The 19,513-nt window shown below is 37.3% G+C and overlaps 1 protein-coding gene across 1 annotated transcript in view; it reads right to left on the bottom strand.

Moving 5' to 3' along the window:
• Positions 1 to 1,696: 1,696 nt before the first annotated feature.
• Positions 1,697 to 19,513, bottom strand: part of LOC104537193 (KH domain-containing, RNA-binding, signal transduction-associated protein 3-like) — a gene marked incomplete at both ends in the record, with an annotated part of 30,671 nt that continues 12,854 nt past the window's right edge. Inside the window, 5 exons of the mRNA XM_010180008.1 lie at positions 1,697 to 1,889; positions 3,262 to 3,369; positions 9,649 to 9,788; positions 14,407 to 14,553; positions 19,301 to 19,417. Of these exons, the coding sequence (XP_010178310.1) occupies positions 1,697 to 1,889; positions 3,262 to 3,369; positions 9,649 to 9,788; positions 14,407 to 14,553; positions 19,301 to 19,417 (705 nt within the window). The remainder of the gene's footprint in view (positions 1,890 to 3,261; positions 3,370 to 9,648; positions 9,789 to 14,406; positions 14,554 to 19,300; positions 19,418 to 19,513) is intronic.

A 19,513-nucleotide genomic window follows, 5' to 3' on the forward strand; every position in this document is an offset into this window, starting at 1 on the left:
CCCATGTTACCCTAGTCCATAAAAGATACAGTTAGGGCCCTTTGATAATGTAAAAATAGGTAGATAAAAAAATACCATGCATTAAATTTAACATTTAACATATATTTAACATAAACCACAAACGGTTCGTGTCCTAACAAAACTCTTTAATGAAACTCCATTTTAACTGAGACAGAAAATATGGAATTTTAAAATGGACCAGCTAGCATTGCTTTACCAATTACAGCTTTTAAATATACCTATCCCATTAAGATATCTTGTTTGGAAGACAAGTGATCCAGTTCTAGAGAACATTCTTTCTGGAAGTTATTTAGCACAGCACTATTTTTTATTTTATTTTATTTTATTTATTTTTTTTACAGTGCTATTTCTAAATTATTCTCTCTCAGAAGTAAAGCATACATCAGGATACTGATTCAAACAGCTGTTATTTCCATGACACTTCTATATACACATGCTATAAGAAGCATATATATACATAAATGTGAAGTTACTCAGAGGTTTATTTTCTACCACATCACGATGCATTCTACAGTTTATGCCCTAAAAAAGGCTGTTGAATGAGGACCAATTCCTTTGAAAGCATTGTGAAATAATCACTTATTTGCAATACCCACCTTGACTAGTAAAGTCAGGTATAGCCAGGGGATAGGTAGATATATTATGCAAGTACTAGTTCTCATAACATTAATTTCTTCTGAATTGTTCAGGTACATGTATAAATGCTTGTATTAAGAACATTAAACTTCTCTCTGCACAAAGCTGTAAGTGTTACATAGAAAATTAGGTTTCTGATCGAAACGACAATGGTTGAGATTTGATTTAGATTGTTGGAGGGTGAAAGAAGAGAGGTGGAAGAAAGGTTGAGAGAAAAGCAAAACATGTCTAAATAGCAAAACCATTTGCTGCAACTCAGGAACTCCTTTTTCTCCAGTCTGAATAATAGAGACAGAGTCCAGACTTGGCTGTAAAGAAAGGACGCTAAAAGCTTTAAGAGATAAAACATTAAAAGCATCGTCCTTGAAAATGTTATTTTTCTGCGAGACTAAATCCATTTTTATGACCATGGTTTTGATTTAATAAACTTTTTTTATCTCACTGCTCTGTACATTCAGTTTAAATTAAATTTACCCTAACAATTCATAACTGTCTATAATTTTCAGTCATGTACAATATAAAGTATTTGATATATTTTGTAATTTAATAAAATCAAGATAAATATGTATGGCTTATTGAGATACATTGTACATTGTTAAAATTTTAGGATCAATTCTGAAGCTTTCATAAAAGTAATTGTCTAATCGTTGAACAGTTATATGACCACAAAGATAGGTTTAGGAGGAAGAGTAGAATATTATTCTCAGTTTTAGTTGAGAATTAAAAAAAAATCCGCTGACAACATGATTTTTCAGACTTTTGTAAAGCAGAAACCTAATATAGTAAGTTTAAGAGGTAGACAACTACTTTGCCAAATGCACTGTAAATGTCTTTATGGCAGCCCATATAACCTGAACTTCTATTAATAAGAAATAGCTGAAGTCTGAAAGGTGACAAGAGATGACCATGTTTGCCACAGATTGTGGATGAAAGATTTAAGCACTAATTAAAGAGATTTAACTGAGTTCTAAAGAGATAGTTAGCATCATCCCTCCAAAACGAAACACTTTATGCATGGTACGTCAACAGCTCCACTTACATATTCTCCGTATGTCTCCTGTGCTGGAGGTGGTGGAAGGGGCCGGTAGCCTGCAGGTGGGGGTACTCCTCTTGCTCTGGGTGCCAGAAGCCCACGGCTACGACTGACTGGTCCTCTACTGGGAGGCACTCCTCTGGGTGCTGGTGCCCCTCTCGGCACTCCTGCTGGTGGTGGAGGCACTCCCCCACGGCCCCTGTGAAGATACAGATCACTTACCATTAAATACTAAATGCTCGGGCTCCCTTTCAACAGCTCCCTGCCCCCCCACGATGACAATTTTGCTTTGCTACAGCCACAAAAATTCTAAAAGCAGTTTGCAGTTTGTCATTTTTCTGAATGCTTTAATCCAATTACACACATTATGTAAAAAAATGCTGAAAGATACAAACTAGACATGTGCTTCAGTGATGAACTTCTCACTAGCTTGAGCCATTCTCGCATACACAGACACCCAAACCAATTTGCTGGAGTCAGTCAACTTCACTAGAATTTGACTTATAGTACAAGAAATCACAGTCATAGAACAGGTTAATTTGAAGCTGTCAGGCTATATCGTACTCAAACCCTGCACAGAGAAATCAGTTGCAACTCCTTTCTTATCCTGTGTAAGCTTCTAAGTGCAATGCAAAGATCCCACTGCGTCTCAGACTGAGTGGGTCAGAAAAATTACATTTTCTCCTGGTTCTAAAGATTTCCGGCTATTGCAGGAAACGTTCAGACATGTACTAAATGTGCAGTGTGATTATAGGATATAACCTGATGTTCTATATGTATTTAAGAACAAGAAATAATATTTCTATAAATAACAGTATTTGTTTTTAAAGTTCTGAAAAAATTATAAGTATTAACTACCATTCCATTACTTTGGACACTTAACATATGGATTAAAAAAATCTGAGACCTAGACTGGAACAATTTTAGAGGTGGCATTCTCCCCCTGCCTCCCTATAGCAGAGGGAGGGACTTAGAGGTACATTCTTAGAGAAATTTGCGTTATTTATCAACTAATAAACAGGATCTCTAAATTATTGCTAATAAATACCTCCTTTTCAAAGGAGATCATTTCACCCCATGGACTATAATTGAGTTTAAATGACTGCTCTGTAGGCATATAGACTTGTCTTGAAGAAGTCATATTCTTATTGTATCCTGTAACAGATATATAGATGAAAAACAAGCACAAGCTCTACGCTTTCTTTCTACATATAAAACAATCTAATTTATCTTAATAGTAATTAAGAGAAAATACTCTGTCCTGATTTCAGAAGAAATTTCCAACTTAAGGCCAAATATGGTTCTTACTTTGTTTAAAATTTCCTATCCAATTTCAAGTAAGTCATACAATTTGTTATCAGTTAGCTTATCAGAAAAAATACAATTGTTTTAGCACAAATAATTAGCATTTTAAAATTTTAACACTGCATCACCAAATGAAGAATGCAAAAAGATAAATACTTGATGCAATCAGGATAGATTTTATTATTTCTAATTACTGATGAAAACACAGCCACAAAAGTATTTTAAACAAGCCTAGAGAGTAAGTGATTTAAAACTGTGCTTATTACTTGGTTTTGGCTAATCTGTAGAATGGCTCCTCAGGACAGGGTACCAGCTGCTTATTTGACTTCATTGTAGTGGGGGCAGGGGTGAGCAGTGAAGTTCCCAGACACAGCCTGCTGAAGTAATATAAAGAAATAGCAAATGTGACACTTTCCAAGTGAAGCCAAAGAAAGGGAAATGAACCTATTGGCATAGACAACAGTCAATACCAAGTGAAAAAAAAAAGGTAGTAAAAAGGGTCAAGAATCACTAGGCATGATCTATATGGCATCCTTCAGACAGGGTGCAAGTGAAAGCAGCAGGAAATGGGACATGCTGAAAAACATGGAAAAAACATTTGAAGGAGGGGGAAAAAAGTACCATTTTTAAAGCCAACAGATTTATTCTAGAAGAGTAATTAGAACACCAGAGCCACATATTGAGAAGGTTTTTTCTGCATTTCAAAAACAGTTAATAGGATTGCAGTGGTGATGGGTGGAAAATCATATTTCTCCCCTATTAGGAGACTATTTACATGCTTTTAAGAGTTACTTTAGGATGAATAAACAAATTTGAGATTTACAGTTCTGTATTACACCACTGATGACTACTGACCAGGCTGGAGGAGACTGGAAAGATGCAGAGATAGGAAACCCAGTAACAGGAGAGTTCAATTACCACCATGCAGATTTGACTCTCATCAGGGTATGATGCTAAGAGCAAATTTTTAAGAACTAAATTATTTCCTTAAGTAGTTATCAGGGAACTAAAGAAGTCTGACATGAGCAATGAACAGAAACTCAAAATATTGAGGAACTACTTGAACAGGAACCTTTGCATACCTTTGAAAAAACCAGCAGATCAGTTCCTGCTTCATTTGAAAAAGGGCAGCTATATAAAATTGTTTAGAAAGATGTAAGCGTAAAATATAGATACACAATATGGGAAGACATTTCGAGAAATCCCATGGGAAGTCAGAGCAAACAATTTTCAAAATAGGAAAAGGTTGAAAAAGGGCAAAAGGAGCTCAGTAAGGCCAGAACAGCAGGGGGTAAGGGGAGGTGTTAAAAGAGGTATCACCTGAAAAGCTGAACCCATCTCTAACTTCAAAGCACAAATGCTAATAAAAGAAATGTAAAATATTCAGAAAAAACAGGTCAGAGCTAACTTAAAGGAATTGTAAACAGCCTAAAAGAAATCAAAAGTCCTTCAAGCATTCTGGAATGGGGAAACCTGCCAGACTGAGGCCAAAGTACAATTGAAAAAACAGTAAGGTATGTATATACATACATACACAAATTTTTTTGCTACACAATCAAGAAAGACTGAAAATTATTCTCATGGTAGAGCCTTTCCTTATGGTGAATGCACTGGATGGTGCTGGCAACTGTCTTAAGAGACAATTTACATAAAAAAAGAGCAAATAGAAGTAATTGCACTATCTTTCCATAAACTACTGCAGGAGTTCAGATCCCTAGCTCTTTAATCTGCAACTGAATTCCAACCTGAATGTTTAGGAAAGGAAAATAGCAAAAAAAGTTAAAGTAGCAAAGTATAAGAGAGTGACATTTGAGAGCTAATATACACACACAAACACAAATTTATAAATCCTAACATTATACAAAGTAATAGGTTCTGCGCTGTTACTACACAGAGAACACCTATAATTAAGATTGGCCCAGTGGTCAGAACACTAAACAACAAATACAATTTTTGAAAATATAAGAAGAGAACACATAAAACTTTGTTAGTCAAATGTGTGTATTCAGAGTCCTGTTTCTTATTTTGGAGAGAACACAAAAGACTTGGAAATGCATCAGAAACTACATCAAAGATAACCAACAGCATAAATCAGCTTGCATATAGGAAACAATTAAGTTAAGACACTTCATACTACAACTGAGGTTTTATGACAGAAGTCAGTAGAAACAAAGGAACAGAGAAGGCTGAGGGGTGACCTCATCATGGTCTACAACTTCCTCAAGGAGGGCTGCAGAGGGGGCAGTGCTGACCTCCCTCCAGTGACAGAACACGAGGAGATGGAATGAAGCTGCATCAGGGGAAGTTCAGATTGGACATTAGGAGAAGGTTCTTCACTGAGAGGGTGGCCAGTCACTAGAACAGGCTCCCCAGACAAGTGGCAACAGCATCAAGCCTGTCAAGAGTTCAAGCAGCATCTGGACAACATAGTCACGTGGTTTAGTTTTAGGTAGTCCTAAGAGGAGCAAGGAGTTGGACTCAAGCCTTATGAGTTCTTTCCAACTTGAGGTATTTTAAGGTAACTAAAAAGAACCTATACTTCTCTAGGCTGAACAGTCCCAGCTCTCAGGCTTTCCTCACAGGAAAAATGCTCCATACCCTTCATAACCCTTGTGGCCCTTTGCTGAACTCTGCAGTATATGTTTGTCTCATTTGCACTGGGGAACCCAAAAATGGATACAGCACTCCAGATGTGGTCTCATCAGTGATGACTAGAGGAAAAGGGTCACCACCTTCTGCCTGTGCACAACCCTAATGCAGCCCAGGATACCATTAGCCTTCTTCACAGCAAGTGCACATTCCTGGCTCACGTTCAACTTGGTGTCCCACCCTGGTCCTTTTCTGTCAAGGTATTTTCCACCTGAGTGGCCTCCAGCATATATTGGTGCATGCGGTTGTTCTTCCCCAGGTGCAGGACTTTCCAATTCCCCTTGTTGAGCTTCATGCCATTCCTGCCAGACCATTTCTCCAGCCTGTCAAGGTCCCTCTGGACAGCAGCACAACTCTGGCATATCATCTACTACCCAGCCCAATGTCACCTGCAAACAAGATACACTCTGCCCCATCATCCAGATCATTAATGAAGTTAAACAAGCTGGACCCAGTGTTGACCCCTGAGGCTCACTGCTTGTTACTGGCCTCCAGCTGGACTTCACACTACTGGGCCTAGCCATTCAGCCAAATTTCAGTCCACCTGTCTCCTCATCCAGCCCACACATCAACAGGTTCTCTATAAGGATCCCATGAGACAGCCTTCCTGAAGTCACAACAGACAATATCCACTGCTCTCCCTTTACATACCAGGCCAGTCACTTCATCACAGAATGATATCATGCTGATCAAGCATGACTTCCCCTTTGTGAATCCATGATTACTACAGATGAGCTTGCCATTTATGTGCTTTGAAATAGTTTCCAGGATTAGTTGCTTCATCAGTATCCCAGTGCTTGAGATGAGACTGACCAGCCTATAGTTCACCAGGTCCTCCTTGCTTTTTTTGAAGGTAGGAGTGACATTTACTTTCCTCCAGTCCTCAAGCACCTCTCCTAATCTCCACAATTGTTCAAAGATTGAGAGTGGGTCCACAACATCTGCCAGCTCCCTCAGCACTCATGGGTCCATCCCATCAGTGCCTATGGACTTGCATGTCCAGTTTGCTTAGCTATTCTCTAACCTGATCCTCTGCCACCAAGGGTACGCTTTCCCCCCATCTTTGGGTCCTTGGCTTTCAGAAGGCCTCTCTTACTCAAAGACTGAGCGCAAGAAGTCATTAGGCATGTCAGTCTTTTCCATGCCCTGTGTCACCAGGGCCTCTGCTCCACTCAGCAGGAGGCTCACGTTTTCCCTATTATTCTTATTGATAATTCAGTATTCACAGAAGTACTTCTCGAGTTAGACATCCCTCACCACACTGCTGATGACTTCTGTAAGTCATCTCTACTCATGTCTACATAGCAGACACCTATCCATTAGGAGCAGAACTGATCGCCCTAAGGCAGTTTAGTCCCCACGCATCTCTTACAATTGTCATCTTTCATTATGCTTTAGCTAATGCTTCCACAGCTCTCACTTCTCAACCATCTTGCCTACTCTTGTTTTCCATTTACATTTTACTCCAGGTGTTTAAGGTTGAAGTGGTTTTATTTTACTGTAATAAAAGCTTCTCTCAGACATACTTGAATGTAACCCACTACTACCATTAAGTTTAGTGAACACGCCATTAGACTTCTCCCTTTACACCCTGGACATTCAGCAGTGCACAAATATACACAGCATGTTAGAAAGCACTCCCAGTGGGCATCTAATGATTTTTCAGCTAGATCTCCTACAGAGTTTGTCCACATATTCCATGCTGTATTTACAATTTCTGTAATTTCTTACATTTTTCCTTTTGAAATCCGATTCTTTGACTTTCCTGAGCTTTCCCTCTCATTCAACTACTTTTGAAGGGTACCCATCTGCTTCTTGGGTCTCTGAAGAAACTGCAGAGAAGGTCTTTTCTCTACCTTTTTTCTTCTACAACTCTAACACCTATAACTAGGGAAAAAACAGTGCAACTGGTAACATTTAGATTTATTCTTCTACTTATCTCACCCAAACCAAGACACCTCAGTTCTGTTTTATCACACCCACAGAGATATCTTACTATCAAATCAAATTCATCATTGCTCCTAGTCCCTTTGTCTTTCATTGCTTGCTTCTTTGACCAATGTCATCATTCTGAGGTTATATTTCAGCTGCCATCACCAATCTCCTTTTCTTTGCTTACAGCCTACAGAGTATTCTTTTTTCTTTATAAAAACACCTAAAATAGCCTCTCTTTTCAAATTACATGGAAAATTATTTGGCATGGAGATTTCAGGTGACAAAAACTTTAGGACAATGAAGGGCTCCTCTCTCAAAATCAGATATTCTTTCATGGTAATTGAGGGTTTAGAAAGCAGATTTTGAAAAATTCTGGAGCATAAGTGATTGGATATCAAATTCCTATTTAATTAAAATTATGGCACATTTGTTCAAATAATTATGAAACAGTCTAGATACACAACTTTGGATCAAGTACACAAATCATGCTTTTACTACAAGCAGCACAAATCCTGGAAATAACTTTTCTTTCTGATGAAGAAAACTGTGCTATATTAACCCTCAATCTGAATGCTTCTGATTTTGAAATCTGATCAGACTCCCAATGCACTTCCTTGCTCATTAGCCCTATTACAGAATCACAGAATGGTAGGGAAATTAGGTATGAAAATTTAGTGATAAGAGCAGACCAAACAGTAACTTCTGTGTCACAAACAGCAGCCTAAGGACATATGATAAATGTGAATGATAAGCATGATAAGAACATGGCATTTCATCATAAACATGAAATAGAACTGTGAGTGTCTCTGGACTGAGCATCTGTAGTAGAGCTGTTACAGGCATTTATAGAAGATTTAAAAACATATTTAAGAACTGAAGTAAAATTAGCAAAAACCTCATCTCCAAAAGCAATGAGATCCTTAATTTCCAAGCACTTTTGTACGTCTGATTACAGTGCTAAAGAAGTTAACCTTGGTATATAATTACCACTACTCTGAACAACATTGAAATGAAGGCAAGAAGTGAGAGATATATTACGTAGTATTACGTAAGAAAATAAGAACAAAGATTCGTTGATTTAGAGACTATGTTGTTACAGGACACAACCAACTGTGTGTGTAAATTCTCTAAGTTAAGATTCATTCTGCATTGCCTCTGTAATCATTATTACAGGATACATGTAACTAAACAGATCTGTATAAATGGAATAATTACTCGGTGCTTTTCTTCTAACTTGCTTAATCTGAGTAAAAATACTTCAGAATACTACTTTGAAATTATTTTAAAAGCTGAAATGTAAGTTTCGAGCTCACATGAATAAGCACCATAGCCACAACTGAAGGGAAATAGTTCACTGTAGAAAACTGTTACGCTTAACTGCCGCAGCCACAATCCCTCTGTACTGTAACAGACAGCTATGCATTTTATTTAGTTTTTGTTTTCACACTTTGGGACTCAAAGGAGCTGAAGCTGTCATCTCAGCACTGCAAGGAAGGTAGGGGATGCTAGAGTAAAAATGTCTCCCGTGTCAAAGAAAAATACAGCAAAAACAGCAGTAGACTTGCCTATTCTTGGATCAAAGGAAAGCCACTTTTGAATGAAATAAGCACAATATAAAAGAGACTAAGTTCAAATCCTACCTCCAAAACACTTCCATAGCATTATTTTATCAGGACTACAAAAACCTTCGTGGTACAGTAAAAGGAATATGTATATTTCCTAAGTTAAAAGGAGCTCTACAGGGCCAATACCCAGACCCTACAGGTACCTAAGGAGCAACTGGAAGTCAGAAGTCAAGCAGCACAGAAGTCTTCTTGTGATGTGCATGGTTTCTTAACTGGGTACCATTTGAGCTTCACAAGACAAATTTCAGCACCACTGTTAATTCAGCCTAAGCTAATTAGACTACCTGCAACAATTCAAGATTTGTTTCCCTTATCTTCTGCTCTTATTTTGAGGGTCTTTCACATATTTCACTATTGTACTCTGAGGGATTTTTTGGGTGTTTGAAGGGGGGAGCTTAAAATATACACATTGAAATTAAATTTCACAGCAGCTGAGATATTTACCTGGACAAAGCAGGAACTGGTACTCCTCTTGCTCGAATAGATGGTTTTCCACGAACTACTGGAACTTCTGCATTTTCTGAACCACCATTTAAATATGTTAATTCCTGAAGCTGTGCCTGTCTGATTTCATCATTGTAGTCCTAAAACAGGGGGCAGAAAGTAAGAAAAAACCCCATTCAACTACAACACCAAGTTATGTCAGCAAACACTGCTCCCAAAAGTTTCCTCTTAAAGAGCTGAACATCCCATTGAAAAAAGTTTAATATACAGAATAAGAGGTTGAAGTAGATGAACTTTAAGGTCCCTTCCAAATCAAACCATTCTATGATTTTATGATTATAGGCATATTATTCAGTCAAAAATTTCTAAAATAATTCTATATATTAACTGCAATTTCTGGTCTGCCATGTTTCCTTCCCATTGCATATTATCTTCATGTAGCTTTACCAATTAAAATGCCAATGTTAAAATGCTGCAGATGGGGGAAAATAGAAAAATCAAGGTCCCATTTCTGAGCTGAGATCTGGTTTGTAGTTCCAGCTAGAGAGCAATAGTGTGTTAAAAGCATGGAAAATTGAATTGCATAGTGTTGCAAAACACTGCAGAATAAATACACTGTAGAGAACAGCCCCTGATAACCAAGGAATAGATTAGACATCTACACTTTTAAAGTCAGGAGTTAAAGAATAAACAATTAAATTCATTCAATAAAAACATGCACTATTATCTGATAGTAAGAGCTCAAAAAGTTTCAATTCTAAAACACGCAAAGGTAAACAATTTGAAGACACACAGCTTGTTTCTTATTCTGCACAAATCCTCTCTCAAGGTCTACTCAAAAGAAAGCTGAAGTTATTTACTTGGAATTAATATGGTACTTCTCAAATACACAAGAGTCTTCTCAGGGACCTTGAGCCAGCCTCCAAAACTAGCACATCACACAGGAACAAAACAGATACAGCAATAAAGTCTTGAGCTGTACATATTTTTCTGCCATTTTTCCTCCACTTAAAATGACACAAAGAATGCATCTATAAAGGTGAATCAGAAAAAGAAATACTTTATTCTGTGTGTATACATACACACTAAGTGTCATAATATTAATAGGCTCTCTGAGAATGAAGTGATACTTCTGATAAAACAGGTCTTACCTTCTGCGAATCCCCCCCATTTCAAAGAAGGCAGGTTCATACAAAAACTGCCTATTTCTGTTTCAATTACAAAGCAAAGGATCTGCATCCCTTATTGGAAACCTAGTTATTACATTTATGTGCTAAGCAGGTACCAAAAGACTGTAAGGCAGCCTCGCATCAGGCAGCTCACAAACATAACTCCACATTGAAAGTGGACTAAAACATCCATGAACTCAAATATCTCAATTATCCTTAAAACATTCTGCTTCCACAAACAGAAATACAAGTTTTCCCTTTACATGCCATTGCTGAAGATAGTTACTAGTATTAAAAAAAGGCATTTTGTCCAAACTGTCTTAAATAGGATCTGAAACTTAACTCTCATCTGTCTATTTGAGATCATCCTCTATTTAGAAGCAGAAACCAACCAGCAAACAAGATGAAGAAAAAAAAGTCTTGAAGATTGAACCAACTGTTGCAAAATGCATAATTCAGGCTTTTCAGAAACAGATTACAATTTAAAACAACTTGGAGACAACTCACAGCCAAACCACCATAGGAAGTGGAATAGAAACAGGGAACTGAACACTGTTCTGGCCAAAAACTGTACAGAAGCCTGCTTTATATTTTTAATTTGTTTCTGGACTTGAAGTGGCTAAAAATGCAATATTCTATGCAATGTGTGGAACAAGAACTTCAATCTTGAAATAAAAAGCTAATAAATTGTTCAAACTATACCACAAACAAGGTATAGTTATAGTCCTTAGACAAGGACTGCACAAAGGTACAGCACAGAAAATGTGGTCCTTATCACACATGCCAGAGACAGCAGGAGGATACAGAGTGAAGAGGCAGCACAAGGAAATAACACAAACAGCCATGATAAGCAACAGTGTTAATCCATTAGACTCTGAAATGGATTCTTCAATTAAAAGTAACAGATGGTTAATACATGAATACCCACTGCTGGAAAACAGCACATTTCAAGTCAAATTGAGGAGACAACAATCTCTTCCTCACCTAGAACACAGGATGGGCATGGAAACTCTTTAGTCTGCACTCCTCCCTGTATAGTTTAGGCAGAGGTGACATTTGAATTTCAGTCAAATGCTGCAGATTAATTTCAAGTGAATGGACATACTCCGATTTTACAAGTAATGCCCATCCTGACTTTGATTACAGTCTTTTCTAAAGATGGAGCATGGTTCTGCTGCAGGAACGACCACATCATCAAGGTTGGCAGAAAATCTCTTGCATGTTTCTCCCACAGAATTACTTACGTGACCCAACTAAGCATCATTCTTTTAGCTTTTATCTGCAATTTTCACCCAGCCGTGATTAACACATTGGCAGAAGCTCTCCTCGGGAACATCTTTAACTTAGGACCTTATTCCAATTTATCAAACCATTAGTAAAATAATTTTTTATTTAACATTAGGAACTTTCCCTGAAAAATCCCATACAGTTTCACAAAACACCCAAGAAAATCTCTATCCTGGCAGTGAGCAATAACTACTTATCAGGTTTCTAGCCACAAGAAACGTGTGAGTTTCCAACCCCCCCCAGCTATTCCAAATGCCCTTAAATGCTATTTCATCCCCACACCTTACAAACTGAACATGCAGGAGGCAAGGTGAAGTACAAGAAAAACTTGTGAACTCTGTTCATGTTATAAATGGACCTCTACAGGTTGTTCTCTCAAAGACATTTAAATACTTTGCTTTAAAGACAAGGAAAACAAGTAACTCAGGTAACCCAACAGAATAGCATCATTAATGCTGTACCTGTCAAAAGAATGGGTACAGCTGCTGACCAGAGGGTCTGTCTGATATAAATGAGGATGATATAAATGAGGACAAAAGAATATACTTGAAGTCAGCAGCCACAATTCTCCCTGCAGAAGACAGGTGAGAGTCGAGGCAACATAAGGACAGACAAAAACTCTGAAGTCAAGCTTTATGTTTTCAGTTTTGCCAATAGTTTAAAGGAAAGTACACCCCTGCAGCTGCTTAAAGCTGAACTTCAATGCAAAGGTACTTGTTCACGGATCTAGAAAGTTCTTAGAAGAGAGGCTAAGGCATTTTTGCTATAGTCAGCTATGACAAGGATATTTTGTATCCTATATTCTAGCACCAACTATCATTATATATTCAGCCCTGATCTGAAAACTGAACAAGGACCATATTCATAAATTAGGATCAGCATCTAAAGTTGATGGAAGGTATAGTTAGCTTACATTGTAAGAGAACACATATTAAGATCATAATCATATATACTGATAGCAGGACTTACTAGAAATAAAACTGATAATTTGCTACGAAAGCCACACTAGACCTTGTGAAAACTAAAAATAAAATTGCACTTGGCAGCACTTAACCTAAAAAGGACAAAGTGCTCGCTATTGCTTCCTGAAGTGGCTGCTGCACGGGGGAAGGCAGGGGGGCAGGAGATTAAGGCATTTAGAACCGTTCTGATAAGATTACATTTGAAAAGCCAAAGGGAAATTAAGACAGTGCTGGCTTGATCCCATAGTTCAGAAAAGATTATTTAGCATCAGTTCAGCTCAGTACAATAAAGATGCAATGATCAAAACTTGAGACAGAAAAGTATACAACCAATTAATGGAATTGCTCGTTATCAGGCTGTAATTCTACTGGCTTAGCAGTAATGACTAGGTTTTAATAAACTTGCTTCATTTATTACATTAGGTGAATCAAGCTCAATGAAGAAAAGTAAGATCCCTGATGAAGGGGACAGAGCGATCAGATATAGCCTTCCTTCCAGTGCATGCAAAAAGCACTTATATTGATCATATTTTCATTTAAGAAAGCAGGTGTTTGCTCACTTAGAATAGCCAAGAACTTAATTCTTATTCTCCCCACACAATCAAATAATGAATCATGCAAATACAGTAACCTTTCAACACTATGACAGCCCAGCATTCCTCAAATATTCTGTTGATTCGGTAACAGTAGTATGTTTATTCACCTCCTCATATACATCAAGACAAAAGCCAGTTGGAACCTGCAGAAAATGTTATGATGCAGCGCGTGCTTCTCTGTAGTTGAATATACACTGCTCAGGACACATTTTGGAGGGTGGGTTTAACTGTCTTAAGGTGCATTATTCCACATGAGGATGTATTCCTAAATGAACGTCCTGATACTTGTTACTTATTATGCTTCAGCTCGTGTCATGGAATAGTATTGGGGCATATACAGTAACTCATTCAAACAAAAACAAGTCAGAATAGACACTCGAACTCAGAAAAGCCCTATGTTAATAACAGTAAGTTTTTTTCCTTATTTGACATTTTTTACAATTTTTTTACAACTATCTGTGAACTGAAGTACTTTGCTCATATACTTTGACCAGTTAAGTAAGAATAAGTTGCTCTTTTACTGTAGGTCATATCATAAGATAAAAGTGTATGTGGACAGTTATACATTCCCCCAATAACTGCCAGTACCAAAATGAAAAGTATTTGTAAGCATCACTACTTCTTTCACAGGTGAAAGAAATTAAGTAACATGACCATGCCAATATTGCACAGTAAGTTGGTTTTAAAGACCAAGTTTCTCACTTCTGACTACCAGCATTCTTATGAAAAAATTAAAATACTAACAGGGATGAGGAACTTCTTGATTTCTTCCAATGCATGTCCCATTCTGGCGTATGCTTCTGCCGGTGGAGCAAATACTTCAATTAAAACATGCAAGTCATCATTTAGGTGGAAGTACTTTGCTTCTCCACTTTTTCTCAACTCTTCCTCCTAGAAGATAAGAAAAAAAATTAAGTTTTTTCCCAGCTTCTTATTTTAAACATTGTAATTCAAGTGTTAGAGCTGCTTCAGAAGCATTTGCACATAGCATTTACTCACATTCAGATGTCAGTAACTAAAAAGTATAAAATTCTATACATTACTGATACACTTCAAACCAATGTTGCTAAAATATTAGAACAGTATCAGTTTGGTTAACAGTAAGTGGCTATTAACATAAAATAGGACCCACCAGCTTCTGCTCACATACAGAAACTGTAGCACAAGGGAATATTCCCAGTTTTTCCAAGTGGACCAGTTTAATGTAGAAGACACTGAGAAACAAGTGAACTTGAAGCCTCTTTTCTCAAAAGTAAGGTCTTTTACGAACAGGTTTGATCTAATATTCCACAAGAGCAAGATTCTTCTATCAATATTACTTCAATCTTAGTATTATTGCACTGCTTAGAAACATTTTCTGTTCTCACTTTCTACCCCATGAGTACATCCTTCACAGAACTGTGCTACTTGGATACAGAACTAACAGAGTATGAGAAGGGAAGATAACAAAGGAAAAAAGTTCACCAGCTATTTCAGACGACAGTTCATTTCTTTTATTCTGCTTCACCCAACCTGCTTCAACATGACTGAAAAACCATTACTTCAATGTAGTGGAACAGAGCTCAGTTCTCAAACACTTTTGCATGCACATCCAAAACGTTCACAGATCTAAGGACATCCTCTGTTAGTCTCAGATAGGCTCCCCCCTCAATGTGCATCTGTCAGGTGCATTCTAAGAGATCACTGAAAATTTCACTGTATTACCAGATAACATTATATCAAATTCTTAGTATTTCTTCTATGAAGAAAGCAAAGCCCTAAGAATTCTCTCGTGCTGCTTATTGTATTTAGCAAGCACCAGGTAAATACTTCATCCTTTGGACTACTAAAACAGAGTTTCAATGAGAGTTGAAACCTCCCATCATGAGCACCCCTTAGTTATGGATTGAGTTTTATAAGCGACAATCCATTTCTGCTTCTCAGATAACACTGTCATCATACTCTGTGTTTAACTATAGAGATGTTTAAAAAAAATCAACACAAACTAGTTAGCTATTAGAGCAGCCACAGCAAGAATATTAGGAGGCCAGAATCAGCAGGATTAGATTTTTGTCAGCAAAACGGTTATCTTGTCAATACAAATAACAGATCTTAGAGATAGAAAGTAAACTACAACATCACAGCTTAAATATTTAGTTGCAATAGGAATTGTTTCTCACTTTAGTTAAGCACAGTTATTCAAAACATACACGCTATCATCTAGCGCTGGAAGCTAGATGTTTTCAGTGGAGTTTCCCATATGCTTTATTTTTTTAGTATATACATGCCATCAAGCATGTCTTTTTAAAAACGGAAAAAATTCACTGTGCAGATACACGTGCAGAAAATTGAGAATTAAGAAAACTCATTTCTGTGGTTATCAGCTTGCCTGGTAAGAGCACAAGCAATAAAAACAGCACAACTTCATGTGCAGTGCTCGGTAACAAAGGATTCCAATCAGCAATTTTAACAAAACATACAAGATATTTCAGTGCAGGTTGTTCTAAAAATCAGTCCCATTAGCAAGCTTTTACTTTATCCTTTCTTCGTGCTCCACTTGCAAGGTGAATTGTTTTCAATTCTGTAACATGACTCAGCAACAAACTGTTCTCCACAGCCTTTAACAGCACACATGACAGAGCTCATCCCCTATGGCCTTTGTCTCCCAGCCTTGGGCACACATTGAACATTTCAGGCTCCTTTATTCCCTATGTGACCAACACAAAAGCCACAGCTTGCTCCCATTCCAGTACCCTTCACTGATAGAATTTTAGCTCCCACAAACCCCTCTGCCTTCCACTACTTGACAGATACCAGCCCTAGAACTCGACTGCTTTAAATCAGTAGTTGAGCAGCAGTATTTATCAAAATATATGCTCATAGTACTGTCCATTTTCATCTGTACTACACCACCTTTGATTTAGACTGTAAGTTTCAGGTACTACACAGTATTTCTTTTTAATGTTACAATAAATGAAATTTGGCTTCTGTCAGATATTAAATAGCATTCAAAATACTCAAGCTGAAAGGCTTGTACCAGTCTTGGTAACTATTGATAATACAGGAAATAACTAACTGGGGCAGAAGGCTTTATTTACTTTAACTATTATGTCTTCGGATTTGCTATGCAAAAGCAATGTTGTCATGCAATAAAGAAATTCTGAAACAGGTCCTTTCACTTTTTCACTTTCCCATAGACACATGAAAGCCTGAATAGTCAAGCAAAAGGTCTCTCTGCACTGAACAACAGCTCATGAGAAGCAAGTGATGAAGTGACAGCATGGCTTGAAAAAACACGCACATGGAAGAGAATTACTGAGTTGAGATGCTGCATATCACAAGCACATGTATGAAACAGTTCTCCAGATGTTGACAAAAAAGTGTTTATATAAACTCTAGACTGACTCTAGAACTCAAGTTTTCAATGAGTAAGGAACAAAGATACAGTGAAAACACTTTCCTGACTATGCTCTTTTTAAACCCACATCTTATTTAAATGAATTAAAATAAGCTGTTTTGTGGTGCAAATCTGGCTCCAGTGTAAGAATACTAATTTACATAAACTGAAATTTTTTAAATCTGTGATAATGTAATTCCAAAAATTTTGCTATCAAACAACAAAACCTCTAACCAAAGCACTGTTCCAAAATACAATTTTTCCCCCCTTCAAAAATTTTTCAATTACAGTTTATGCCTTTAAACATCGGCATCTTATATCACCTATGCACCTGTGAAAACAGGGTTTGCTCTGACTTCCTGATCACCAGGAGAATAATCGATCTTCCAGGAGATTTCATTTTCATCTGACCTTTAATTAAATCAAGAAGTAAATGAGAATTGAAAGAAAATCCCACATAACTGCAGCTATACTTTTTAGTCAATTCCTTTTGTCTTACAAGATGCAAAACAGTAGGCTAGAAACTTGTTGTTTGGTCAGACAGCCCAGTGGAAAATAGGGAGAAGCAATCATGCTTGAACAGTCATGACAGACAAGTAATGCCTGGAGTCACAGATGCAATGGAAAGGCAGTTTATCTCCCGTGTGTCTTTCTAGGCTGGCATGTCATCTTGCTTCACCATCTATCTTCTCTACAAGGCAGCAATGAAATTGCTTCCTTTGGCACCTGGATTACTGGCAAATAGAAAAAAATGTAATTTACTCTATTTACCTATTATTCTCCTACAGGAACATCTCCAGCTTCTCTCCATATGTGAAATACTGTATCAAACAGGGCAAGAGTGATGTACTTCATTGTTTATCAATACCACATGAAAATCTCAACTGGATGTTCAAAGTAACACAAAAACTGGTTGCACCTGAGTACTTGCCAGCCTTTCTGACCAGCAACTCACTGACACCAAGTAATTCAATCCTGAGGTTCTCTTCAGCATAAACCACTATTCCTTTTCGTACAGAAAAATCCTGCATAATTAAGGTTCTTTTGTTTATTAGTTCTCTGGACAAGTTTAATACAGTAGATCCAAAGTGCTAACCAAGAATGCATGAAGATCAATGCAAAAAGTTACCTGTTAGTGAAAGATACGGCTGAAAAAATTAGTATATAGATAATCTACATGAAACTCAAAAAAAAAGTCCAAAGTTCACTTCTTTGTTTAAACAAAAAATTATTTAATAAAACATTTTTTAAAAGGAATTAAAAGGAAGGGTTTGTTCTGCGTAACTTAAGAGCTAAGTAATTTATGGGCTCAAATCATGTTCGTAAAACTCTATAAGTCACATAACATTTGTGTTTTGCTGATGGAGAAATGTGCTGAAAAGTGCATCATTTAGGAAAATCAGTAGCCAGCCCTTCAAGACTCTTCCATATGCATGTCATTACGAGTCTTTATAGCACACAGTATTTTTAAATTTCAGATTATATAACCACAGAGGTTTCACTGAAGGCCAATAAAACATGGCTAGCCACAGGCATGAAAGATGTTCTGTGTTTTAATTTGATCATTAGGAATGCTCCACATAAAAACGCAACTTACCAGTCAGGTAACATCTCCTCACTGACACACACTTCTGCTACAAATTTAGCCAGATATTTACTTCAGTAAAGAGTGGAACTGATTAGGACAAACACCTATCAAGCTAGAGAGGGGTTTCACTTCTGCTGTCTACTTTGACTCTTTTAATGATACATCCACTATAACCAAATACATCCCACAAACAATTGCAATTTGTCAGTTCCTTAAGTGGCATAAGTCATCCTCAGAGCCGTGAAAATATTTTTCTGACTGTGTTTTATCTCCTTTCAGCAGTTGTTTTTAATCTTTGTCTAGAAATGTTATTAAATTTTAAGTGTTATGTTTTGAACTAAGGTTTTCCTTCAAAAGTGATAACCCTGCCATGTTCACTTGGCCATTACTCACTAGAAGCTGAACAAGACCAACCTAGAACAAATGCCCCACTTACGTGCCCAAGGACTGCAGTTTAGGGGGCCTAAGTACAACTCATAGTAGCCTCAAAATACACAGTGAGAACAGGCTCCTTAGAATCAGATGGGATCTGTTTTCTCTAACTAATATAAGGTTATCCTATGCTTTTTATTTGCTCTAAATTTTGGTGTGGGGTTTGTTCACCTCCTAAAAAAAACCTTCAGGAAGACTGAAATTCAGGTATCAAACATTCCACTAACATTCTCAGGTCTTACCTTTGTCTTGTCCCTCATAGAGCCTTTTCCCAAAATAGACATTTTGGTCAGTGTTTCTTCCTGCAAACGCTTTAGAGAATTGCCACGTGGACCCAAAAGTTTTCCCACAAAGTTGAACTGTAAGAAAACAAAAAAAATACATCAAACTCAGATTTTTAAGCAGAAGTAAAAATGGAATATTTGCTGATCAACCTTTTGCTCTTGCTGCAGACA

The sequence above is a fragment of the Mesitornis unicolor genome, unplaced genomic scaffold (genome assembly GCF_000695765.1).
Source record: "Mesitornis unicolor isolate BGI_N332 unplaced genomic scaffold, ASM69576v1 scaffold3190, whole genome shotgun sequence".
Taxonomy (NCBI): Eukaryota; Metazoa; Chordata; class Aves; order Mesitornithiformes; family Mesitornithidae; genus Mesitornis; species Mesitornis unicolor.